Source organism: Notolabrus celidotus, chromosome 3 (genome assembly GCF_009762535.1).
Source record: "Notolabrus celidotus isolate fNotCel1 chromosome 3, fNotCel1.pri, whole genome shotgun sequence".
NCBI lineage: Eukaryota > Metazoa > Chordata > Actinopteri > Labriformes > Labridae > Notolabrus > Notolabrus celidotus.
This window is the reverse complement of record NC_048274.1, coordinates 28,306,863-28,334,743: the sequence shown is the minus strand read 5'-3', so window position 1 is coordinate 28,334,743 and position 27,881 is coordinate 28,306,863. Positions and strand designations below refer to the sequence as shown.

The following is a 27,881-nucleotide window of genomic DNA, read 5'->3' as shown; positions in this document are numbered from 1 at the left end:
TCACACAACAAAAGAGACTTAAAAATGGTGTGTAATGACAGCTTTTCTATACCATATGCATGACAGCCTCTCAAAACCCTTAGGGTGTCACCATGACAACATCACATGTTCCCACAGTGAACTGTTAAGAGTATCTAGAAAGCTGCAGTTATGAGGCGCGTGGTAGGAATCAATGAAAAAGAAAAGAAGTACAGATTCCAGTGTGTTTATGTTGTAACACCTGATTACATAGGTTATAGAAGAGCATAAAGGGTCTAAATGGAAATCAATGCATAAGTAATCTACATCTCTCCTGCTTCAACTGAAATCCCAATATTTCATCTAAGGAAGCACTACGATCTCCTTTTTAATTTCCTAGACAGACACACAGTCTGTTGTCTATTGTTTTGCTGAAGCTTTGACATTGCTTCCTTCAGCACAGCAGAAATGCATTATTTGTAAAATACCCTTGGAGGCAGTTGGAGGTGGAAATTGCCCGCAGGTGTGCATGCATATAAAAGGATAATGGGGACAGACGGACACAAAGCGCTGTTTGGGTGCTGTGCTCATGAAAGGCCAATCTACCGATTGAGCTGTCACATTCACAGATGCAGTAATAAAACTAAGCTGGGCAATTACTGAAGATGGAGGTAGACGGTAGATGGCAGAGGGAGGCATGCGATATGTCCTCTCCTAAAATACCCTGATGGAAGACAGGGAGACAAAGCAAATGTAGCCCGCTGTAATAAGCTCTGCTAATGGGGAATAATGCTCGGACAAGCACGACAACGTCCCACTGGATGGAAATAAAACAATCACCTTATCTGTTTATCTTCCTTTGTGTGATACCAGCTGTAGAGGCATAAAGCATCTGAGGGATTCATTCTGGAAACTACAAATAAAGCCAGAATGGGTGATTCCTGAAGAAAAAAAAGTCCAGTTCCTGCATCTGCCACCTGCTAACTGCTGCTGCAATTTTCAAAGTCCTTGAGCACCACCTACAGGTGGCCATCATAAAATGTCACATTAAATAGTGTTTACTTCAACTTTATATTTCTGTTAGATTAATGCTGCAAGAAAATGGGAAGCTTGATTTGTTGTTCTAATCCCAGTCGCCAGCTTCAGTCCTCACAAAAAAAACTTAGTCCTGCCTTGCAGCAAAGCCACTGTACCTCTGCTACCAGTCCATTTCCAGAGTATGCTGTTCTGTCCCTCTTCTTAATGTAAGTTGGTGAAGTCTGAGGTAGTTCCTCTTGCCTAAATTCCCCTCATCCTTTTTAATCAAATTTTGCTTTATTAATACCTTTTCAGATGTTTGTTGGCGTCTTCTTGTCATTGATATTGAATGGATTTAAGATAGAAATGGGTTCAATATTTATGTAGTGCCAATCAACTCTCTATCCTCATTGGTGGAGAGGGTATTGCCATTGCCCTCTGTCATAACTTTTACCTTTATTTTCCCTCGCCTCTTTCTTTCTTCTCCCTACACTCACTCGCACAAGCTTTGAACCAACAACCTCCTCACTATGAGGCAGCAGTCCTATCCACCACACCTCTTTACCAACTCACAGTACATACTTGGTTAGGTTTATTTACTTCCAGTACATCTTGATTATTTATAAGAACAGTTCAGACTCCATTGGGCTTTACAGGAAAGCAACGACTGGGATTTGAACCCAGTACAACCTCGCTGTAAGGCGGACTTTCTAACCACCACATTAACCTGTCACCCTGCTGGGTCTTTTGTTTTGGTGTATTTGGCTTCCAGTTAATTGTGGTAAATCAAAATCATGTTTCATTCTCAAGTTGGAGGACGCTTGAACTTTGAGCTCCACATGTGATGTCCCCTGCTGAGATCCAAACCCAGAACCAGCTTTAATTCTGCAAGAAATATGACAGTGGTAATCATCTCACAAGCTGACCCACAGTGCTTCTCCTTTTGGGTTCATGTACTTTGTTGAAAATGATGGTAGTTTGAAAGCACCATTGACCTTCCAGCACTGAGATTACAGGAATATAAACATGTCTTCATTTAAAATCTGCAAAGCATCCTAGTACACTATTAGCTCACTTGGTTAAGCACCAGACTGATTTATCATAGCAAGGTTCAATTACACTCAATGCCTGCCTTGTCCCCTATCTCAGTGCATTAACAACCCTTTATTGAAGCATTAATTTTGCATTAATATAAAACTGTGTTGATTTATAAACATCAAAGCATAAAAGACAACACAAAATCAGCTCAAATCAAATGTTCTCACCTTGCTCATCAAAGACTATTCCTTCAGGGCTGAGTTACCAGCTCCCACACTTACCATGATTAATCAAACAATGTTCCACAGAGGGAAGGTCAAAAACATAATTCTAAAACTAGAGGAAGAAATGAGCAAAATCACAAGCAGGATATCTGCAAGGCTGACTTGTGGTAATCTGTTGTATCTGAATGGGAATAAACTACAGCACTGCCATCTAGTGATCAAATAGTAGAATTACATAGGCTGAGAGAACACTAAGTACCGGTGTGGCTGGGTCACTTGTATAGAAGAATTTTGACAGTACAACCAAATATTTGTTTGATCACAAGGTAACTATGACTACATTTATTTTTTATTTTTACAAAAAAAAAAACTGTTATAGCTTTAAAAAGCTCAGCTGAAATGGTCCTGCATAAAAATGTGTGAGAATAAAAACAAATCATATGCTTTATGTCTAAAGAGTAATTTATTTTTTCTGGGCAGTGACTGGACAATATTCCTTTTGTTTCCCCCCCATTTGCCTTTGTCCATAGGGTGTGGGTTCAGAGTCCTGGGCCTCCAGCAAATATGAGCTCCAGGGCAGCCTGGATGTCACCTTCTGTAGCCTGCAGCGCCCTCAACATCAGCTCCTCATCCTGGATCCCCATGTCCCTGAGCTGCTGCATCTGGGACTGCCATCGGCCCTGGCAAAACAAGAACACGTTCACTCAGTGGATGATGAACAAATGCAAATGCACAACTTATTATTGTTGCATTTGATCAAACATGATTCCTCCATGGACTGAGGATGTGACATATTCTGTGAGTTTGGAGCCTCACCTGCAGAGCAGACATGTTGGAGGCTTGTAGAGCTTGTTGTAGAGCCTGGCTGAAGAGATCGTTACTGACCGGTGTCCCTGCTGGCATGGGGGCCACACTACTTGAGGGGTCCGCCTGAGAAATATTATAAAAGGTGATGTTTAAATACCATTAAAAAGTCTTCAGTTTGAATCAAAAGTATTACAGAGCTGAACAAAATAATATATATTTTCTAAAATAATCACGTTACCTGGCTTGAAGTTGTTGGAGTGACTGCACTACTGTCAGGAGTGCTAGCAAGGGCTAAAGCTGTTGCTAGCTCACTCTGTGTTATTGGGCGAGGTCCTGTTGCACCGCTATGGCCTAAAGACACTGGTCTCATTCCTCCTGAGCCTCCTGCTCTGCTTGAGGGTCCTGCTGGGCTCCCCTGTTACAGTATAACAGCAAATCAAGACACAACAAACGGACAATTTTGATCATGACATTTTCCTTTGCAGGAATACTAATGTATGTGAAGTAGAGTGACTTACAGTCTGGAAATCTTCCTCATCATCAGACATGCCCTCAAACATGAAGCCTCCTGCCAAGTAGACAAGAAGTACAAAGTGATTAAGTCTAACAAAGGACTGTCTTTGATAGATATTCTTATGTTCTAATTACCTTTGTATAATTAATTTTATAAGTGCGTACATGAGGAACATTTTACCTGGCATGTCACTGTAAGAACTGGCTGAGACATTGCGAGATGAACCCGCATTGGACTGGGCTGGCATACTGCCAGCCACAGAGTGCAGGACCAGGATGATGGCGTTGACGAGGGCTGGGTGTGAACTGATCAAACTGTGATACAAACATAAAGAATACTGACGTAAATCTGAAAAACCTTCACTGTGTGTCTGTATTGTGCTAAATCCTTATGCTGCATGCAACAGCCAGTAGCAAAGACAAGCCAAACTCACATGTCCAGCATGCTAGGATCGGTGAACTGCACAAAGAGATCTTTGTCTTGGAGTACCCCTGAACAAGAGTGTGAAAGGAAAATGTTAACATTTTCATATTTGCATTTTGAATTAGACAGTAGTTATAAATACGATGCATGACTTACCTAAGGCGACGGGGTCTGATCGGAGCCCTGGTGTAGCCACAATGATCTGATCCAAAGACTCTTTATTCGTCAGCATTTTATATACCTAAACAAGAGGGGGGACGGCATTTGATATTAGAGCAGAAAAAACAGTAGTGGATTCTGGATTCAATTTTATCAAGATAATAAATCTATACTTATTTAACCACCTAAACCACATTACAAGTGTGTGTTGCAGATTTGACATACACTTAGATTATTAATGTATTGGTTATAATAATGATAAACAGTGTGAGTGTTACTAAAAGATACTTTGGAAGACTACAAAGCAGCAAGTCAAACAGAGAACAACAGACAATCCATACACTCAGTGTATGTTTTAACCATCAATATCAGGATTATTATCTGGCATATATGTATGGTTGATCCTGCTATCTTATTTCAGTGTCATTCCTGTATAACTCTGCAGGTACATTAGTGCCGTGACAGATCAGAAAACATTGAGTAGCTGTCATCTTTTGAGTATATTTTTTATTTTTGAGTGCTTTGCTGTAAAAGGGTTTGTCATCTGACTCCATACTCTGTATCTCCATCCACATCTGTTTATATCCACTGATCAATGTTATCAAGTGGGTGGCTTATATCAGTTATCTAGTTGTCCAGTTTCCTAAATTATCTAAATCATCCCTTCATCATTTAAGCCAACATGCTGCTATTCACAAGGGGAGAGTGCCTGGCAGGTTAATGCTATGCAAAGCTCCCAGCGTATTCACGATGAGGGTAATCTTTGACCAGCTTTTAGTTGCTGTTCACAGGAAGCACTAAAATGCACCTTGGGAGAGCCACTCAATAATGCATGTCTCTGATCACAGTTATGACTGCAACCACAACTCTGTAACTATAGCACAACACTACTCAGGTCAAGGAATGCTTTGGGTCAAAAAAGTGCCAATGAAACCCTCCACATTCCTGTTATTTGCATTGAAGGATACAGTTAATCACCTGAGTGTAATAGAGGGAGGGGGGAGAAGGACAAGACCCTGTTTATGTCTGTGGGGTGCATCTACTCACTGAATCTCTGTAGGTAGAGTTGAGAGAGTGAAGTGCAGCATGAAACACCCTGAATTCTCTGGCTGCTGTCGCTCTGTTCACAGGCTCTGCAAAATAAAAAACATCCATGTTCACATTCACACTTACAGCTTCACTGTACAAAAGTTCTGATTTAGCTTAAACGCTTTATGGAAAAACACACTGACCTGAATTGTTCTCTGGCTCAGGCCATGTCTTTTTGAGGATGTGTAAGGTGGACCCCGGCTGTATCCCACAGGCATCCAGAGTTAAGTCATCTTTCAGTTTCCTCCCACAGTGGACCAGCTCTGATACAAACATTAACAGAGTCGGATCAGGACATGAGAAATTAGTGAACTTGGAAAATAGGAACACGTTTTTTTTATTCACAACAGAGATAACACTACTGAGGGATTACTTTATGCAACATAGAAACAATTCATTCACAGATTATTTATTATGTCCTCAAATCAGACCTATTAGATCAGGGTCAGGGATGGAGTCTGAAAGCTGTGCTGCCACAAGTTGTTTTAAAGTAGCGACTCTGTATCCTCCAGGAGCAACATCCCCCGGCATCATCTCTGGGAAGTGGAAGATGGATTTTGGCTGATCCACCAGCTTCAATGACAGCTGCCAGTCTGAAGAGGACATCTCTATCTATTCCACAAACAGAACATACCCTCAGCATTATTGCGTGTACAGTGATATAAGCAGAAAATCTAACTATGATTGAACATGAGTGGTGGGGACTTGGGTTCTTGTGGTAACCTCAGCTTCACTTTGGTTTCATTACAAGATAAAAACAGACTATATTTCTTATTGACAGCGGACAACAATCAACACACACAGAGACGACTCACACACACACTTGTTAGAGAATAAAAAAATAAACCCTGGAATTAATATCGTTATTGTTAACATGACCAGTTACGCTAGCAAAAATGGCTAGACCACGGTTAGCTCCTTGGTTTCGCTTTAAAAACGCCTTCTTTCTAAATTATACGTGCTACTTCTGTCATGTGGTAGCTCAAGAACAATCTCGTAACAGTGCTGAAACTGGTGATACGTAGAGTGCCGAGACAAAGGCAGTATTTATTAGAAAAATAGCATACTCACCATTTTATTGTTGACACTTGATACACTTCCTGGTGCTCGTCACGTGGTATCTGTGACGTCCACTTCAACTGACCAATCAGAGGGACTTTTGCTTTACTGTTTTTGTCATTGGGGTTCTTTGAGTCTCTTGGTAAAAGGACACAAACAAACGTTTTGGACATTTAAATTAACATTACTGTAAATATGTGAATATGATAACACTGTATTTAATTTTGTGCTATGTTTTTTTGTCATGTGCTACAGACAAAATGTCCCCAATTGATTTTCCTGCTGCAGATTCAAGACTTTCCAAGCTATGTCATGTCTTGGGCAGACGTGATTCCAGACAGTTATATAGTCTGCAAGTTCCATTCCAATTCACACTGTTAACCAAGTCTGCTATAATAGTTTCAAAGGCAAAAAATGAGGTATTAGGACAAAAATCCATGGTAATACTACAAAATGGCAAAATGGCAAAAAGAGAGAGAGAGAGAGAGAGAGAGAGAGAGAGAGAGAGAGGAGAGAGAGAGAGAGAGAGAGAGAGTTTGTGAAATTTATTTATTCTGCTAAAAGTATTTACAATCTTACAACAAAGACAGTCATGATATACAACCAAACATCTGGACTTAGATTATATTAACAAATCTGCAAAAATGGTTTTAGAGTCCTTTAAAGAACATTTTGAAAGCAGCTAGATCTTCCATTTTTACATAATATCTGTACTCTAACGATACTCAAGCTTTGACAAGGTTCTTAAAAAATGATCAAACAATCCCATCTCCGATCATTTTCCATTCTGTCTTTTCTACTTAAATAAATTGCCAGCTTTGCTTGTCCTAAGAGTAAATTCAGAAGTCGACTTATGGTCTTTTTTTTCATACTGTAAGAGAAGTGAGAGACAGAGAGACAGAGAGACAGAGAGAGAGCGAGAGAGAGAGAGAGAGAGAGAGAGAGAGAGAGAGAGAGAGAGAATCACAGTCCGGATTTAAGCATTTGTAAAATAAAAAGTAATTTCAGGCGGGGATTTACATTTTAAAATATGTTTTCTTATAGTATATTGTAAGAAAACGAGGTTGATAGCGATGTGTTCACAAATGGTTAACCCTGGGGGTCGGTACTCTCGAGACTGCTTCCCCTCTGTGTATGACATCACTGCTGGACAAAGCGGCAAGGAGTGGTTTGTCTCTGTGAAGAGAGGAGCGTCCCAAATCAATGGGACATACCCACGCACTATAAAAACATCCTTCAGCGTTATCTAGCGTTGTCACAGTTAGTTCTATCGGCGGTAGCAGTTTTCAAAGTGCTTTGCTGTTGTGAGAGGAATGAGCGACTCCTGAAAACCACATCGGCAGAGCTGTTCAGAGAAAGGAGTAAAACTGTTGCTGGATGGTTGCTGGTCTGAAAGTTTCGTCCTCCTGACATGGTAAGCCCGAAGAAAAACTTGTGTTTGAAAGCAGTGCACGAACTTACGGACAGCTTATCAAATGTAGGCTAATTAGAAAGATAACTTGTGTTTTCAAAGACGAGCAACAGCTGGCGGGGAGCAGGAGAACCCCATGAACTCACCCGGGGCAGGATAACTGGTTCACATAGTTGGCTCCATTTTCTGGCAGGGCTGGTCATTTTTTTTATAGTTTTAAAGTAACACAGAGGCCTGCTTAGCTATACAGTACACTATTTTATATAAGGCAATGCTATTTATGAATGAAATGGACAGCGCCCCCAGTCGACGAACAGGGAGCACTGCATCCATGCTTTTAATTAAGTAGAGAGTGTTGCATGTGCTGGAAAAAATGACGTAAATTATCCCCAGTCTTTCAATTAAATTGTATGTCAGTCTTTTTATAACGTGTTTTGCGTTCATGCAACTTGCTTGAGGTCATACAGTATGCAGGCTTTTATCTAACAGTATGTATACTGTAGTATAATGTTTTTCTCACCATTAGATGCATTTTGACCAAGAGTTCCAGGGTCTTTTAGCCCACCAGAACTACTTTCCCTGGAACTAAAAGGTTCCTGTGCCCCCATTGTTGTCTGTGTTTCAACCACGGGCTGGAGTCCCAGGTGTGCAAATCAGGCCAGTGACATATGGAGAAAAAAAAAATATTAAATTATATTTTGAAATCTTAATAAATAACTGAACTAGTATGCATTCCCAGGAACTCCCTCTGTATCATCAACTGTGTAAACTCCACAAACACCGTTACCTTAAGCTGAAAGTCTCAGGACCTTTTGAAAAGTATGACCCCCAAAAGCGGGGGCTTTTCAGGGGGTGGATTATCTACCCCTGAACTAAATTTAGACCCTGGTTCCTCCGGTCAAATGCATGTTGTTCAGGGGTAAAGTCCCTTGTTCCTGGGTAAAGTTCCTGCAGTTGAAAAACGCCTATTATATTAAGAAAAACTGTGCATCTTTTTCATTTGAGTATTAAACTGCTTTGAATTTGCTAAATTACATTGGTTCCCATCCTGATCTATGTTATGTGTATTTGTGTGTGTGTGTTTGGAGGGAGTCGGGGTCTTTCTATCTCTCTATTTTTTTTCTTGTAAGTTAGTGAAAGTTTTACCCCTGATATTTCAAATAAACCCTGGTAGAAAAAGTTGATATGAGGTCACAGGCAAAGAAGCCTATGTTGGTGCCATATATAGGCTATAATGAGAATGTCTCCTCTGCCACATGGTTGCCTTATCACATGCCGGTGCAGCTGCTCTCTGCTTGGCAGGTACAGCTTCCTGTGGGGTGTAGGAGGATGTAGTATTTTCCATTCTGACAACATGTAAAGGAAATGATTAGTGATAGCAGAGAGATAATAATGTCCAACGCATGTCTTGTCAGGGATGTAATTGCAGTTTGGGACCATAGGCAGTTGAAAGAATTATTTTATTGCATTCATTATTGCACATATATATGTCACGCTGCTGTGAGATAAAGGTTACACTAATTGGCCCCTGTTTACATAAGCAGGATGTGCGGTGTGCATCCCATTGTATACAGATCCTATATGCTTTTTTTTTATCACTTACACTGTATTGTCACCGCCTCACATGCTAATCAGATATACATAATGTAGCAGAGCATTATTTTTAGCTATCATTAGATTCTATATGATATGGATGCATGGTGCAAGAGTAAACAAGTTCAAGAGATTATGAAGAAAGTTAGCATGTAAAACTTTCTTGCTTTCTTAAAGTTGATGAACTGATGTGTACATTGACAAAGTAATAATAATAATAATAATAATAATAATAATAATAATAATAATAATAATTTATAGGACTTATTTAGCACTTTTCTAGGTACTCAAATACACTTTAAATAAAATGATAAAAAATATAAAATAAAATAAATAAAACTAAACAAAGACAGAGGTGAGGCGTAAGTAAACTTAAGACTAACATTTTATTCTAGCTTTTAATTTCGAGTAATTTATTTTTAGCCCTGGACTGCATTATTATTATTTATATTATTTTTATTATTATTTTAATCATTATTATTTTAATCATTGATTTAACATTTATTTATCTGATTTCATTATTTATTCATCTATTTATTTCTTGTACCCATCTGATCTTGTTAATTAATATTTTGAACTTTTCTTTCCGCTATTACTTATTTATTAATTTTACTGTATTGATTTAATTTGATTTTTAATTATTTTGTTTATAATCCTGCCTTTTATAATTTTACCATAGCTGTTGTTTTCTGTCTCTCTGTTATTCTGTGAAGCGCTTTGGGCTTCATGTTTTTATGTATGAAAGGTGCTGTATAAATAAAGTTGAGTTGAGAGTTGAGTTGAGGAGGGAGTGGAGGTTATTTGTTGTATGCTTTTTTTAAAAGGATGGTCTTGAGGTGGTTTTGAATGAGTGAAGTGAGTCAGAGTTGCAGACGTGTGGAGGGAGAGAGTTCCAGAGAGTTGGGCAGCGATGACAAAGGCTCTAATGCACCAAATGGTTAAAGCACAATGAGAACATTAACCTGAATACAGAAGTTCTGGACAAGGAATGAGTTCCCAGTGTGTCCTTGTCACTCTGGAGAGAAGTGTACGCATGGACGGTCAGTTTAGATACACTGACACATATTTTTGGGGATGAAAACTGCAATTAGTGCTATAAAACTGAAAAAACATAAAGAAAACAAAAGAATCACTTATTTCATTGACCTAAAACCTAGCATTCCTTAGCCGTGTGTCAAAATGAAAACCACTCCCTGACTCACACCAATCCCAAAAAGAAGTCTAGACATTTAGACTGTCAAATAGTCCTTCACTGATCGTCTCCTTTCCTTTTAATGCTCTTCACTTTACAGCCCCATTAGTATTCAATTGCACATACAGTGTTGAAATCTGAATACAAAACTAGCAAACGCTTTAACACTCTAGTGAAATAATGAGGGTTAACCCAGCTGTATTAAAACACTGTCCTCTAAAGTTGAACTTTTGTGTCATTATACTCCTCAGGTTGTGACTTGGAAGCAGAGCTCGCTCGCTTTGATCTCTGACACTGAATTGTTATAGCTGAGCTGCATGAGAGGAAGAAAACAGAATTTCCATGCTGGCATGGGGTCAGCTCAGTACTTTGAGTCATTCAGTAAAAAAAATACCTTTGATGACTTCCTGGTGTCTGCACACCACAGGCACACTCAGACTGTGGTTTGGTGTGTTGGCATATTTTAGCTGACTCCTTCTGGAGAGGACAGCTGTGATGTTTGTCCGGACTTTTCCTCATTAAATATTAATTCTGTCTTTTGATTCTGTGTGCAGTGAATAACTCACGTTCTCTGACTTTAATGGGTAAATATCCTGGGAGATCTACATGGTGTTGTTTGAATCTCTCTTGAGCTGGTCTCTAGGTTGACACATCTTCTTCTGAAAGTCCAGAGAGTACAGTAAGTGGTGACTTCTTACTGTTAGGGAAACTTTGTGATGAGGCTGCACTCCTGCCCACATCCCCTCTGCTGAAGCCATAAAAGGAGCCCCATGGAAAAAGATTCGGTTGAACCATTAGGTGGAGCTACAGCTGATAGTAATATTTTCACTCAAACTGGAACATCACTGCTTCTCTATCAGCTTCCTCCCCCCAAATTTAATCACATTTCACATGAACAAAAAATCAATAAAGGAAATGATTACTAGACTTTAAATTGTAGATGTGTGCAGACATGTGGCCATTCAAACATAAGGTTTCATTTAAGTTAATTTGTGGGATGTTTTAGCAACCAGCCACATGTTGATGTTTCATCTTTCTTCAGATGTAGCTCCTGTGAGTGCAGATCGACTCCTCACCACTTGTTATAAGAAGTGGAAAAATTGGATAAAATGAAAAGCCTTTTACCCTCTGATTTAAAAACAGGAGTAACAGAGGTGGACAACATTAAAAAGACACACTGTCGAAGGAAGAAAGACTATTAGACCAAAAACAAACAGACATAATAAGCGTATGTGATTGCAGGCATCAGGACAATAGAACTACAGAAGTGTCTGGTAAATCCCCTTCAGGTCTTTGGTTCAGATTTCATTGGATATTATTTACATGAGTAGTGGCAGATGTGTTTGTCCTGTGCATCAGTCACATGTCTGTGTAACAGAGCAGCTCATACAAACCAGCACAAGTATCAGCCATTGGTTTGTCACTGTCATATTTCCTGATACTATATACTGTATACTTTACACCAGGGGTTCCCAAAGTGTGGGTCGGGATCCCCTGGGGGGTCACCAGACACAAATAGGAGATCGTGAGAAGTCTTCCAGAATGTTTTTTCTTTTTTTTAGTTATCTAAAAATAGTGCATTTTCCCATTTATAGTAAAAAATATCGACAAGAATAGTAGCTAAACTTCAAATAAAACCTTGAAATAGAAACCGTATTGAGTTTTCTGCCTTCTTTTGCCAGATGACTCCAAAGTTTAGGGTTAGTGAACAGTTAATTATCAAAGCGTCAGTAGCAGTAGGTTAATTCATAACAGCACAGGTCACACAGCCACAATGCTCATATAGGTAAGCTAATTTTCTGCACGACCAGCTAAATGAAGCCACATTAGATCACTTTGAGTTACAGTGGGGGGTCGCGAGGTCTTTGGCACCTATATTAGTTTGCTGTCTTCAGTGCTAATCTACAATGTTGAAAATAATTAAAATAAATAAAAAACATTGAATGAGAAGGTTTGTCCAAACTTTTGACTAGTAGTATAGTTCAATATGTGAAGTCAGCTTTAAAGTTACTGTATATTTCATGTAACTAATATCTATTCAATGTTTTTCCCTGATACTTTTAACAGTTAACCCCTATGAAAGTTATGTATTTGATGAAAGTAGCCTGTATACACACACATTGTGTGAAATGTGAAGTGTGACCTGTGGCCCTGAAGGCTTAGAGCACACCAGCTCCCCTTTTATCTTGTGATTTTTAGACCAGTGCAGCCATTGGTCCTGTAGGAACCATGAGAGATTTGAGTGTTTATAGTATCTCATTTTGAGGTTTAGGGTGGCTATTGTTTGTATATGTTTTGTGGTGTTATTGTTTTTGTTTGTTTATGATATGGTTTACTGTGGGGTCAGGTAATTAGGTTATTTACAGGTCCTGTATAGGGGCGAGATATTCAGTTCATTTAGGCCACCTGTATTTTTTTGTTTGGTGGTAGAGAGAGGGGGTGAGCTGGGTCTCCATACTTTTTGTTTACCGCTATTTTCTTTGATCACTTTAATCAATTGTTTGTGCACTTCATCATGAGTTGATTATCCTTTTTCGTTAATAAAAGGTTAAACCTACTTTTTTGTACATCAGGGATTTTGCTTCTAGCGCGTCAAACACTTAACTAGGCCTGACCTCAGCCTCTCAGCGGCTTTTGGCTCTCTGTAGTCGCTACAGGTTCACGTGACTGATTACTTGAAAGACCTAAAATGAATCGCCATTTACAATTAAAAAAATGTTTTATTATGGTAGAAAATGCAATTTTTAGCCTCCATAAGGAATATATAGGTTTTTATTTTTCCTCTGTGTTTATTATTTGAAACTTAGTATACTTTAGTTAATTTTTTTTTTAAATGACACACCACATTAAATATGAGAAACTCTCATTGACATTTTTCCCTAATTAGTGACATTCTATAGACTTTTAAGACATTAGAATTATCAGTTCATTGCAGCCTTATCCAATTTTCTCCTAAAGACAAGCCAATAAACTATAGCCATAGATCCCTCTTTGTAAAATTCAGAGTTTGATCTTTAATCTGTCTAGATTATCATCTTCATCCTCCTCTCACACGCTCTCATGGCACAGAAACCTGCCCCCCCCTATTGTTAATAAGATGAGGAGTGAAGAATAGGGTGACATAAAGGATGAGGATGTGAGTGTTCAGAGCAGACAGGAAACAGAACCCTGCACCTCTTCATCTATGTGTTAAAACATGATGTCATTCCAAACCAGCTATTGACAAGAAACCAAATTACCAGTTATCTCAGAATAGTCACAGACTGCTGGTAAATTACTGCCCACATCCTTTTCTGCTAAAACACAAATCTTCCTCTTGTAGCACATTCAGTTACCTTGACTCTTTTCACAGCAACACTACACAGAGGTATGTTTCACAGTCAAAGGAAACTCAGCATAAAACACCACCACACTGTCATTCATAGAAAATAACACATTTTAACAGGATGGATATTCAGAGAGGTATCCAATGCTTTGATGACTACTCAATCATTTCAGATGTCATTTGGTGAGGGTAGTACACAATTGCTTAATATTCTAAATACAGAGGAAGTCTTTTATTCAGTAGAACACTACCACACTACCACACTACCCCTCCTTCTCTTCCTCACTGTGTTTGTCTTCCTCTTTTTATTATTACTCTACATATTTGCACGTAATTTATATTGTTTAACCACGTATACGCTGCATCATGCATTTCACTCGCCTGGAGATATTCTCAAGCAACATGTGTTGATGTCAGTCATAAAATGTCGTAAGCTTGGTGTTTTTTTTATCATGTAATGAGGTAGTCAGTATTATTTTGGTCATAGAACCGAAGCAGAATGTGTATGTTTTCTTGTTTCAAAAGCTTGAAGGATTTATTTGTGTTAAATAGGTCAGATATAATGTATGGTTAGCAGGTAGTTACCCGGCTACTAACTTAAGATTTAGACATGTCGGAAAAAAACATTGATAAAGATTATTTTATAGATGTAAAATGATTTATGTATATAGTTTATAACTGTGCAGTTATAACCCCTTTAGGAATAAACAAGGTAAATGTCACAACTTTTAACCGTAGACTGTATAGATAATGGCCGTAGTATCCGTGACGTCACCCATCTGTTTCTGAAGAACTGTTTTGAGGCCAATCGTCAGCGGCAGCCATATTGCTGCTGTCGAGCGATTGTAACGTAAAGAGGCGGGCTTTGAGCCTCCTAGCCAACAGCTACTGTGTTCCGTCAAGTCAGCTGTGCCTCTCATTGGAAGACTTTGTTTTATGAAAAAATCACCCGCCTAACAGTGTGTGCCGATTGAGAAATGAGTTATCCAGACTTCGTCTTTTGTACCAGGCTGTAAACATGTTTATTTCTGCTGTAAAATTGGCTTTTTTGAATTGGTGTGTATGTGGTTTCCGGTACTTCCGGAGCCAGCCTCAAGCGGATCCTCAATGAACTGCAGTTTTTAGCACTTCCGCATTGGACTCACCGCTCATGATTTAAGTTTCTTTGTAGTGACTGGAAACCTAAAGTTGCACTCACCTGCTCCCCTGCTGCTAATATTGCTAGACAGGATCTAATATGAAAATGTACGTAGCCTAATGATTTAGCATGCTAACCAAAAGTAGCGTTTTTGCCACATTGTTTACCAACATGATGCGAACAGAAACTTACAGTTTTACCTCACCTTACGATCTATTGTGTCAACAAGCAGAGGCAAAATGTGCCAGAACTCCTTTCCGCAGATTGATTTGACATGGCATGTTATCAGTTTTCCTCTTGTGTTACTCATGTTAGTGAAAGTTAATAACCGTTGTCAAGGGCTTGTCAAGGTCTTTTGACCAATCAGAATCAAGCCTCTTACACAGCAGGAAGATCAGTAAGAAAGCCGGGTAATAATAGGTTTTATTTTACTCTGCATGTCGTTTTTGGGTGGTCTGACACTTGACATGAACTTGCATCAAGTTTATGAAGTTTAATTAATCCCTCAAAGGCCTTACTGTTTCTTGGCACAGACACATTTCATAAGGCGATCATGATGAGCATCATGTTTATTCCAGATGGCTTGCAGCAGGCAAACCAGACCACTTTTCCAAAGTACTTGAAGGTGACCTTAACAAAAGCATCACGAGAGTGAGAAAAAGCTCACCCCTACTTTGATGTAAAAAACAAATATAAGTAGTTTCCGTCTCAACAAATACAGATGGAGAAAGTGACCTCTCTCTGAGATATACACCTCATACATTTTTCATGCTGAGTCGAGTGCGAGTAGACGGGAGGAGATAGTTTTGTCTGTCTTTACTCACTCTTAAAGTAGTGTTTTCCCTCTGGATAGCAGAGAGAATGACTTGGCTGTTTCCTGTCAACTTTGGAAGTCCCCATTTGTCATCACAGCTGTACTCTGTCTGAAAGAGAAAAGCCTTCAGCAGGCCAGAAAAAAAGGACAGAAATAGTCCCCGTCAGTCGTCCTTTCAGATAAGTTTATACGCCACTTAGAATATTGTAGACTTTTAAACAGCCTATACTTTATGAGACATGTTGCATTGTCTTATAGTCTTAAACTCCGCCCACCTGGGAGTCAAAGCAGGCTTCAACAAAGACACAGAAAACGCCCTCTTTTTCTTCTGCCCAGTTTTTGATCACCCCTCTATCCTCACGTTGTCCTATTATGCCATTTTGTTGTGTCTGTGTTTGTTCCTCCTCCTCACTTGTCTGTGTTTTTCTCCCTGCAGCGCTGTGTCTGAAGAAGTTGACCCGCAGTTTGAATCCAGCTTGGAAGACCATGCTGTCCCTCCTGCTGCCTGCCATGCTGGCCGTTCAAGCTATGGGTGGGTTTTTTTGTGCTTTACTGTGCCCTGCCATTAGATCACAGTCATCGCTGTGGGAAATACCACATTCTGCTAAACAACACACCCTGCAGGGCCTATTAGTCTTTCCCCTTTCAAAGGCTTCACTGGGCAAAACAATAGTTCAAATGAGGCAACTCCCAAAAATAATGTGCCAGTAGTTGGAAAGTTATAAACCCTCCCTGTTTAAACTCTCATCCATCTATAAGACAGAGAACATATTCTTATTTATATAGACGCTGTGCCTCAGGGAGCGAAAAGACATTTTTCCCCATAATTCCTTTAAGATGAGTTTTTACAGGCTTACAGCTCTATGATATGGGAGGATGTCTTTTTATATTTTTCTCTTAATTCTGCTTGTAAAACAGATAGCTTCCACCTTTCTCAGACAGGTGGAGGAGTAGAGCCGGGGGCTAGGGTGAGGCCTCAGATAAAAAGTGCCAGAGGTGCAGTTTTTTTTTACCTTCTGCCATGACTCAGGGAGTGTGGTGTGGAAGTCATCCTCTTATATTTATATCACTGGGAAGACGGGTGGTGGTTGATGTTGCAACTGAGGATTCATCAGTCACGCACTCAAAAGTTTCACTTCAGTAGAAATGGTGCTCCAGGAAGAGCATATGTCATCATGAAAAAGAGACAAATAGCCTGCACTGGTTTGATAACGTGAAAGACACAGGGAGTAAAAGAAGGGGATTGAGTGGGCAGAAAAAGAGGTCAAGACTGCATGTGCTTCAAAAACCAGCTTGTGTGTGACTGGCATGTAATGTAAATCAAAATATTGCAGTGAATAATATCCCTTAATGTACATTTATAGCCCGAAGAAGGCGAAAGTCAGCTCTGAAAGGTTTCCTCTGCGTGCCATAAAATTGGCAAAGTTCACAAAGAACTTTTATCGTCCAAAACACCATCATTTAAAAAGAGCTATTTTTTGCCTTTTCTGCTCTCTGGTTGAGCTGACACAACCTCCTATCGGCCATCAGTGGCACATTTCAATCTTGACTCAGTGGACCTAAGTGTCTTCTGTGGTTCATTAGGGACCTATTCTCTCCCAGCACAAATGGGCCCGCGGCCGCCTCATTACTGGCTGCGTGGCATCCACTGCCTGACTCGCTCCTCTCACCAGGAGGGAAGAGGAGGAGGAGGAGGAGGAGGCGGAGGAGGAGCAGCAGGAGGAGGAGGAGGAGGAGGAGGAGAGGAGGTGTCAGGGATTGATGGAGCCCTTTAACTCACGGGTAATGGACTATTGTGGCTCACACAATGATTCAGTTTCTCTCTGCTAACTGGATCTCTAAGTGAATTAGTTGGAGCTTGGTTTGATGCCAGTGTCTGTACATGTAACATGAAACAAAACACAGCGTGCCTTGTGGATTTAATTTAGTGTAATGTAAGAAACTCCCACTGTGCTAGCAGCTTCAAAGAGGGTTTCAGGTGAATTTCACAGTCACACGAACAAAAGTGCATATATTTTCTTAAGTTTTTAATTCAGACACAGCATTCAGTGAGATGTAGTTAATACGATTTCCAGCTTACAAATGGACTATTTTCATCCAACAGTAATTATCCAAATTAAAGGTCAATTTTGGCACCATGCTAACATATGCATTATCCCCAAAGCAGAGAGTTGCTCTGATACAAATATCAGTATTTACAACGGCCTTTGATTCTGTCTGACATACAGCTGCAGCTGGGCAAGTATGCACGCACATCTAGTACCATAACCACTTAGCCACCCACAAACATCCATTGGTTTCCAGTAAAATGTTGTTTGACAGTTACAAAAATGCACAGTGTTTTGCTTACAGTGTGTGTCAAAGCTAGCAGAATAACTACATTAGTGGTTTGGTACAGTTTATTGGTTTTTTTTTTTATTTGCACTTGGTTTTGAGGGGGAATCTATTTAAGCTGGTATCCAAGTCTGCTTATAAGAGGAAACAAAAAAGTGTGATAGAAACATCTATAATCTCTATCTACAGACTCTAACTAAGCATCTGTACGCACAGGAACATTGTCGTAGTAGTATTGACCATCACGTATCAGCAGGCTTTGTTGTTTCAAGGAAAGTAGTCCGTATGGAGAGCAAAAGCAGGCAGAAGGTTCAAGGTTCAATATTACTTTATTTGTACATAGATTTTGTTTGCAGTGAGTCAGCCTCCATATAACAACAACCAACAGCACAAACAAAGTGCTCAGTACTATGAAGGTAACCCTCAATAAGAACAAGAAATAAGCCATCAATAAGAACAATGTCAATAAAAACAAGATAGAAATAAAATCAACCATCAGTCAATAAAAACAGGAACACATTGAGCTGCAATGAGATCCCGTCTCCCAATGGCGATAATCTGACCAAGATTTATTTACTGTTAGAAACAGATATCTGTATGCAAGTGCAGCTAACAATCTGTTCTTGATCAAGACTTTCAAGCTGCGCAACAAATCTGCGTTGTGGTGAAAGCCAATCAGCGATTAGATTTCCCAACTTCCTGGAATGGATCATTAATGAAAACCTTCCATTCAACTACAAGTGTTTTAAATATGGTTCATTTGATCTGGCCAAGTTTGTATTTTTACTTTTTTAAATCAGGATCCAGATGTTGCTTTAGGCGAACTTAAAACTTTTGAATTACAAAGAATTTTATTTTTTGCACTACTGAAGTACTTATGTCAGGAAAAAAGCCTCTGTGTAACATATCTATGCTGAAAATGTAGACTCTGTAAGCAAAAATATGTCAGCACTACAGTATGCAACTTCTAATAATAATTAACAGCAGCTTAAAGAAACAACCAAGTTTTAGCCCTAGGCTTGTGTCAGCGTCTCACCAAAGATATGGGTGTGACTCAGGGGTATGCAATGAACCAAGAAATGATGTTGTGTGTTTTGCAGATGCATCTGTAGGTGCACATTTGTCATCACTGTTGATCTGAACAAATGGTAAGCTCTCAAGTTGCCAATGGGACAGTGAACAATGCAGTGCATGGAAAAGGAAGTCTCTGCTGGAAATTGGTTCTTGCCAACTTCTGGCTACACCAGAGTGCATAAAAAGTTGGCCGTTGTGGAGTACATTATCATGATAGCTGATGGGTTCTGTGATTCTAACATCTGTAGTTCTGTGAGCAGCTCTGTATTGTTGCGCGTCTGTGTCGAGAGGATTCAGGATCTCCGTGGTCCCTCGCTGAGATAACTGGCTGTAATCTCACTTGTATCCAACCATGTCATCTCCTGATAACTCCTCCAAGTGCCTGTCTCAGCAGACAAAATTACACTTTGTGTGATTTGCCAACACTCCTATCACAGGAATAGTCTTTTTGCAAGAAAAGCATACACGGACAGAACATGACAACAGTGACATCCCAAGTAGCAACATTGTCTCTGTAGCTCCCAGCTGTATCCTGACTCAGGCGTCAGATGATGGATCGTTCGTGGTAAAAAAGCCTCTCCCTGATGTGACTCAGACAGCACTGCACAGCTGTTGTGTTGCTGCAGCCGTGAAGAAGCTTGTCTGTTGTTGTTTTGTTCCCATTAAATGCACCATTGAGGAAGGAAGATTGCTACACACCAGCCAAGCCTTGCTTTGACCCTTGACTCTGCTGGTTGCTTGTCGCATCTCAAGTATCGTTTTATGACACTTATTATAACCCGTGGTTGTTACAAGTGTCAGCAAAATGTATAAAACGTCAATGTATACATACAGTAATGACTGAGCATCAACTGTAGCTCAGTACAGTAACATCTTTGGCTCGCTACAGCAATGCACACAGCAGTGTCAGCCAGTGGCAGAGCTAACAGGAGGCTGTCGAGCTAATTGCTTGTTGTTGTCATCCTCTCTGTTCAGTTAGCAAAGCCACTAGGCTGCCAGAGCTCTGACGTGAGCAGCTCTTAGCACCCAAACAATGGAAAGAGAATTGCATTCATACAAACACACAAATGGAAAGCTGACCCGGTTTCCCTCTCAGTGATGGGAGCTGTAAGGTAATTCAAATTAATTACGATAATTGGATAGATTGCATCTGTAGTAGTCGTCAGCAGGCACGCATTATGGCAAGGCTACAGAGCGTGAAAACAGCCGGCTCATGTCTGCGTCTCTGGTGTACTTTTTAAAGGTCTGCTAACTATGAATGCCCTCTTCCTGTCCTCCTTTTCTCTCCACAGCAATTGATTCTGCAGAGAGGGGACACTTTAGCCTGTGCTGAAATTCAATTTAGGGTTATTACCCCATATCAGTGATGTTCTTGCTAATTTGATTGTGTCCAGTGAAGTATCCTTTTAAAAACAATCGAGGACAGGCTCAACAAAGATTGGTTTCGCCGCAGTGCATACATAATGACCAGTCTCTGTTGGCTCGCCCATCACCGTTTCCCAGCTCTCCTTTTCTCACAGTGCGCTCATTGAAACCGAGTGCATTACCCAACAAGCACCTCATGATTATTTCAACAAGTCCTAAAAATGCCGCCTTGTGGGAATCGTTAAAAAATTGATATAGTTAATATGCCGAGATTGCAGTTTTGGAGGGGAAGAGGGGCCTGGAGCCATATGTGGGTCTGCTGTGTGCCTAGTGGGTTGTGATGAATGGGTTGAACGGATGCTGATCTGTGCTTGGAAAGCATCACAGATACAGACTTGCTGAGGAAGCAACCCAGCAGCTGACAGTGGGAAACACCTCAACCTCCAGGGTGTTGCCTCAATGAAGCGGCAGTGATGATGTCAGGCACGGCTGCTCTGTCATCTGGAGTTGCACAGCTGGCGACGGACTGACCCTTATTTCACCTCATATCATTCCTGGTGCATGAAATCATGAATCAGCATCGTGTGCGAACCTGTGAGATGAAAACTTCATCTCATAAGATGGTACATGAAAAACGACTGCATCAACGGATGCATAAAAAAAAGTGCCAGTCTTTCTTAGCTCCTCAGTTATTATGTCCACTGTGTTCGAACCAAGCGGCAACCTCCGGTCTCAAACTATGAAGCCCATGCGGAAGTGAGAATCCGCTTGAGGCTGGCTGCAGAAATACCGGAAACCACATAGACACCATTTCATAAAAGACCATCTTTGCAGCATTAATAAACATGTTTACAGCCTGGTTCAAAAAACGGCTTGGCTCTACGTCGCTAATCTCTCTATCAGCACACACTGTACAGAGGTGAATTCTTCTCTAACGCCACAGTTCAGAAGATATTAAGATTAGGAGTTTTTGCCCAAATAAGGACATGACTGACTCGACTCCCGGACGGGAACACATAGCCGTTGCCAGGAGGCTCAAACTCCGCCCCTGTACGTCACACTTTGGCTGGTTGAGTTCCACATTTCCAATATGGCTGCCGCCATTGATTGGCTTCAAAACAGCGCTCAGGAACAGATGTGTGATGTCACGGATACTACGTCCATTATTTATACAGTCTATGGTTTATACACCTCCATGTAGCCTGACATTATTAGAAATTAGCTGCAATCAAGGCAGATCTAACCCTGTAAAACCCTTACTACCTCAAGGGGCTCTTTCTCATCCATCTCCCCACTCCTCCTTGCTCCCTCCCCAGCCTCTTGCTCATCAAAGTCTCTCTGTCTCTCAGGCTCATAAGCCACAGGCTTGCTCTTATCTGCCCACTGTTCTTCAGTCGGCCCTATTATCTGACTGCCGGAGCCCATTAACAGGTTATTGACGGGATATGAGATGGCACACATCTATGAAGGAAGCAAAGCAGGGAGAGCAGAGATAGTGAGAAAAGGAGATAAAAAAAGCACAACAGTGAGTCTCATCTTGATTTATGTCACTGCTAAAAATAAGCAAGTCAGAATGGTTGTCTTTCCTATCTGCCATCACCTGTATCCCTGCCTGAGTGAGGGCACCCACACTCCATGATGAGTTCCTGAAGCAAAAAGTGAGGGATTATTCTAAGAGCTTAATGTTAAAAGTGACCCCTTTCAACCACAGAAGGCTTGCAGTGTCACTTAATCTCATCCATATTGTGCTATTTTTACTGAGGAGCCATCTGAAGAAAAAACACTGCTAAAGAAACAGGCTGCTCACTTAAGAAAAAGAAACACACTAACTCGGCACACGCTCCCATTACTCCTTTATGTTTTTTCCAGTTGCTCCTTTTTTTTCGAATCATAGTATTATGGACATGTACATCTGTTCCCGACAGCATGAAATCAAAAGCTAGCTTTCCCCTCAGACTTTTACAGGGATTGGTTGTATCATAAGAATTATCTGTATGAAAGGGCTCACAGATCCTTTGAGTAAAACCCTTTGATGTTCATGTGCTGCAAAATGTCCAGAATGAGAATGTGCTGAACTGCAGTTGCAATCAGGGACAGATGGGGGCAGTGTTGTAAAAGCATATTTCTCTGCCTTTTCTTTTGGCTCAACTAAACCCTACTGTCATTGCAGTCTGTTAGTATTGCACCTGTTTACTTTGCTGTGTCAATATCCCCCCCTCTAGCACTGATGCCTTATTTTCCTTATGTATGAGCTATGCTACAGCAGAGTTTTATACATGCCCTTTAAACATGTGTACTTGCTGTGTTGAGCCAACTGTGTAAATATCTCTGCTCACTGTGTGTTATTGAACTGTCATTATTGTTTCTTCTGTAAAGAGACTCTGTGAGGTGCTGTTTTCTCTGCTGCTGTTGAGTCAACTTGAAGTTGTATTGGTTAATGAGCCAGGGGAGCTTTGATCCGGTACTGAATCAAGTGTTTAAATGTGTTTGAGCATGTGTGCCGGGCTTCAGCTTGTAAACTAAATTTGATGTCAAGGACTTCTGAAAATATTCAGCCAGCTGTAGAAATTACTGCAGAAAAATAAGGAACAAAAGATTGCAAAATGAAGTCTGCTCGCCTTTTGTTGAGGCTGTTTGTTTGTGTGTTTGTTTTTGTGTGTCAGGGGCCCCAGACACCTGCGTACTGGCCCTATGTACTCATGTCTGTTTGTGTATGTGACTGTCGCTGGTCATGCTGATAGGAACCTCTCTGCTCCAGAGCAGCTTTGTAACAGAATCTCCATTGTAGTGTCTCGTGTCCAATTCCTCAGACAGTGTGCCGCTGTGGAGCTGTCAGGAGTCACACAGGTGTGGAATATCAATGTGTTCTCTCGCCTTTGGGTTTTTCTTGCATGGAATGCTTTGGGAGGGTGTGTATATATGTGAACAGCTAGATATGGTTTGTATATCATGGATCGTGGCACTACACAGGCTGCTAATTAACACCAAAGCCTACTAATGTGTTTTAACCGTCTCCTTTGTGGTCAAGCGACAACCTTTGGTCTAAAAATATGAGTCCAATGCGGAAGTGCTAAAAACTGCAGTTCATCGAGGATCCGCTTGAGACCGGATCTGGAAGTACTGGAAGTCACATACACATGAATGGAAAAAAAGCCGATCTTTACAGCAGAAATAAACATGTTTACAGCCTGGTACAAAAGACGAGTGTAGTCTGGATAGCTCATTTCTCGATCGGTACACACTGTTCGGGAGGTGAATTTTTTCATATCGGGGTAGTTTTAAAGATATTAAGATTACGAGTCTTCCAATGAGAGGCACAGCTGACTTGATTGACGGGCAGGAACACTGTAGCTGTTGGCTAGGAGGCTCAAAGCCCGTCACAATCGCTTGACAGCAGCCGCCGTCGATTTGCTTCAAAACAGCGCTTCAGAAACAGATGGGTGACGTCACGGATACTACGTCCATTATTTATACAGTCTATGTTTGTGATAGAGCTGTTGATCACTTAAAAGATCTGTTGTAACACATGTCTACAGCTTTTAAGAAAGCTTCTCGTACACAACAGGTTTTTACCAAATCTCATCCTCCCTATTTAAGCCAACAAACAACAGCAGGAATAAATTGCTCATTTAAAAACTGGACGCACATTCATACAGAACTGATAATTCTGGCATCAGCATGATTACTTTTTTGAAGTGTAGAGTGTTTTTGTCCTTGGAGGCATAAGCTGATGGAATTTTGCAATGATCAACAGTTTGACACAACTCACTCTGAAACATGCCGTTACTCTGGCTGGGCTCCTTTCTATGGATATAGATTAAGGATGATCAAAAGAATATGCGGCTTTGTGATTTCACAGCTTTTTCAAGTTCAAACTTGTACATTTAAATATAAAACAAACACCCAATGAGACAGCGAGCAATGGGACGTTAAGGGGTTTGATTTCATTTAGATGAATAGATCCCAATTTCGACCAATTAGAGTAGAACAGGCAACAGATGTGTGTGAAAACTCTTGTAGGATGATTTCGTTCTCTGCAGTCCATATGTTCCAACTACTAACAGTTATATTTTGCAAACCCCCTTCTTCATGCACAAGCCTTATTATGTAAAGTTGCAGTTCATGACAGCAGCCTGACAGAAGTTGCCCCCCCCCCCACCTCGTTGTCTGTCCATAGCAGTAGGTAATATGTTTATACCCTGCACTCAGTGTGAGGGAAGATATGTGATAAGTCATTGAGCTGTCAGCAACACGATGCTAATTAGGCTTAGTCTCTCTTAAATTATCACCAGCTCTGTGTTCGCTGTGTGTTTATCTGAAACAGTGTGGGCTTGTGCATGCCAAGGTCAGCCATTTGGTGACTCAGTTTTGGTGCTGCAGGATAAGCAGTTAAAAGAATTCTGTATAAGAGGAGTAAATTAGTGAGGCTTTGTGCACAAGCTGCTATGTAGCACATTTGCCTGTAAGCAGTGCATATTTGTGAGCGAGAGAAAAATTCAGTGAAGGACAAATTCATGGTCTATGTTCCACTTGAGACAATTACAGTCTTTTCGACATATTGCTTATTGTGGCTGAAGCTTTAAGAATTCGGTAGGTCACTTTTTAAACTGAAAATTTTAATTTTTGCTAGCTTTTATTGCTTCTGGACCTCATTGAATGGCAAAGAAGACTCCAGGTCTTTGTTTTGTCTTTCTTTTGTATCTCTGCTTAACATTTTTTCAGTTTAAACTAAACCGTTATGTCATCTTAAGGTATTTAACTACCAGGAAACTAAAATGTCTCCCAATATTAGGATAGAACAGTTCAAGGACAAACTAATAATGTTTGGTTGTTTATGGAAATATTCATTAATTCATAAGGATTTTATTGGCTCACTTCAGTGTTTGACAACACAACATCTTCACATAATAGAGTATACACTGTCTATGAACAAACAGGAGCAGGAAGAAGAAAAACTTATAGTACCTGCCCCTCCCCTTAATCACAACATAATCTACCACTAAACCAGACGGCTAACCCGTTGGTAATCCCCTTCTCTTTTTACAAAACATCAAATATTTTGCCCACTCAGGTATTGAGAAAAACACGAGAAATAGCAGATAGATTGAGTAAAACTTAGTTTTAGCTTACTGATCTTTCAGATCTGTATCTCTTGATATTATTACTGTAATATTTAACATTATCTCATATTCCTTTTATTTCTCATATCATGCAGGCCTGGCTTAAAGGGATTGTTGCCAAATCTAGTGTACCTTTTTCACTGATAGATTAAGCAAGCCAATTAATAGAAATCTAATTTGAATAAAAGTCATCATGAGTTGCTTTTGTTAAGTTTTGTATTTTCTTAGTGTTTGATTTCCTCTTCTGTTATGTAGACCTTCACGAGATCCTCATGTTTTCTTTCTCTCCCTTTTCTGTTACTAATCTTGTTTTATTTTTCCCAGAGTTGTCATTCAGTCGTCATTTCTTGTGTTGTAATGTCATCCTTTACCCCCGTGTTGTTGTAGTGTTTCCTCTTTTATTTTGTAGTATTTTCCCCCTGTGGGGCAAGTCCAGTTTTACTTCCTGAGTTTTCCCTCCTCGGTGATCGTGTGCCCCACCCAAGCTGCAACCTCTGGTCTCAAAATATGAAGCCCATTCGGAAGTGTTATAAACTGCAATTAATCGTGAATCCACTTGAGGCTGGCTGCAGGAACACCGAAGACAATATAGACACCCATTCAAAAAAGACAATCTTTGCAGCATTAATAAACATGTTTACAGCCTGGTTCAAAAAACAGCTTGGCTCACACTGTACGGGTGGTGATTTTTTTCTAACGCGACAGTTCAGAAGATATTAAGATTACGAGTTTTTGCCCAAATAAGGACATGATTGACTTGACTCCCGGACGGGAACACATAGCTGTTGGCTAGGAGGCTGAAACTCCGCCTCTTTACGTCACATTTTCCTGGTTGAGTTCCGCATTACCAATATGGCTGCCGCCAACGATTGGCTTCAAAACAGAGCTCAGGAACAGATGGGTGACGTCACGGATACTACATCCATTATTTGTACAGTCTATGGCCCCACCATGATTAGTGTCACCTGTGTCTTGTTTCACACCTTTGTGTATTTAGTCTCTGTTCTGGGTCAGTAAATTACGAGCACTATTGCCTCTGTATATGGGTCGTGCATGCTTAAACCGCTAGGCCAACGGGTACCCACTTATAGACAATTTTAAGTAAGCTTTGTTTGACCTTTTGGCTTTTTGTTCTTTTGCTAATGAATCTAACTATCTGCCTGTGGGTCCTCCTTCCTCTGTTGAACTGCACACAGCACTTTTGCTCTCCTCAGCATGTCTGTATATAAATACAGAATGTTCCAATAAAATAAACATGCTCAGATGGAATGACCGGTGGATAGACCAACTGCAGATGACTTTGATTATGCTGCAGAAACATTGCCCCTGGGGTTGATATCATGTTTTTTAAAGAGCCAATAACTTCTTGTGTCTTTGAAATGTACTTTTCTTTATGTGGTGTCAGTGTAGTATCCTGTATACCACTGATACTGATAATCTGAAATGCGTCATAGATCTTATCAATCCATTTATCTCTTTGAAACAGATTCATGTTTGTTCAATGGTTGGACAAATACAGATGTGATTTCTTTTATTCATAGTGTACATATTCAAATCATGCCTATCTACATTACAAGATGACATGTGAAAGCTAATAATCTCCCTCCAGTTATCTGACTGTGATCACACGCTTTCATTTTTGTGTGTACGTAGCTGCATGTATGTGCACTGGCCTATCTGTATCCGTCAGGACGGGTTGAGATATCTCTGGGTTTTATTTACCAGCAGCCTCATGCATCACCTTGGAAGCACCTTCCCCATAAAAGCTATGATCGTCCTGTTTACTGTCTGCTTGAATCCCACGCTGTCTCTGTCTCATACCCAGCCTCCATGCTCCCCTCATGTGCGTAGCTAGCATCATATCATTGTAAGATTAAAGAGCTAGAATCCAATCCACCAGCTCCCCCATATTTTGTACACCTTAAAAAAGCAGAGTGGGAGGAGGTGTTGATAGTGACAAGGTGGTGTTTAGTCTTGAAAGTAGGGTGGAGAGCTGCGTGAAGATCACTTGCAGCCTTCTCTAGCCATCCCTTAGCCTCCCTGCTAAGCAGGGCCCGTTGCCAACCTGGCTCGCAAAGGCTGTAATGAGTTTATTTCATGTCGGCTGTGAAAGTGCCCGTCTCTGTCTCGCAGGCACTCAAACAGAGCTGAGGCCCATAAACACAAAGTGCAGTGTGTAAATCCCCACAGCTTGACGTCTCCCGGCTTGCCCTCTATGGCTTCTGAG

General features: G+C 40.5%; 2 protein-coding genes across 3 annotated transcripts in view; one reads left to right on the top strand and one right to left on the bottom strand.

Annotated features, from left to right (window-relative positions):
• Positions 1-2,681: 2,681 nt before the first annotated feature.
• ubl7b (ubiquitin-like 7b (bone marrow stromal cell-derived)) lies at positions 2,682-7,931 on the bottom strand. Its single transcript, XM_034679973.1, has 12 exons — positions 7,846-7,931; positions 6,301-6,426; positions 5,661-5,841; positions 5,373-5,492; positions 5,188-5,273; positions 4,138-4,222; positions 3,992-4,049; positions 3,739-3,872; positions 3,563-3,612; positions 3,283-3,459; positions 3,054-3,167; positions 2,682-2,917 (listed from the first exon to the last, which is right to left on the bottom strand). The coding sequence occupies exons 2-12, from the start codon at positions 6,301-6,303 to the stop codon at positions 2,777-2,779; spliced, it is 1,149 nt and encodes a 382-aa protein (XP_034535864.1). The 5' UTR covers positions 6,304-6,426; positions 7,846-7,931; the 3' UTR covers positions 2,682-2,776.
• Positions 7,410-27,881, top strand: part of cd276 (CD276 molecule) — a 90,891-nt gene continuing 70,419 nt past the window's right edge. Inside the window, exons 1-2 of one of the 2 annotated variants that reach the window (XR_004630744.1) lie at positions 7,410-7,702; positions 16,198-16,293. Coding sequence is in view for 1 of the 2 variants with exons in the window: in XM_034679974.1 (XP_034535865.1) it covers positions 16,248-16,293 (46 nt within the window). In the remaining variant the exon portion in view is untranslated. The remainder of the gene's footprint in view (positions 7,703-16,197; positions 16,294-27,881) is intronic. The other variant, XM_034679974.1, reaches the window with a different exon arrangement.

Bases quoted from the DNA above. Each gene is read 5' to 3' on its own strand.
- ubl7b (XM_034679973.1), bottom strand. The intron at 3,460-3,562 runs GTAAGTCACTCT...ATACTGTAACAG, and splicing joins ATGAGGAAGATTTCCAGACT to GGGAGCCCAGCAGGACCCTC. The intron at 3,168-3,282 runs GTAACGTGATTA...AATATTTCTCAG, and splicing joins CTCCAACAACTTCAAGCCAG to GCGGACCCCTCAAGTAGTGT.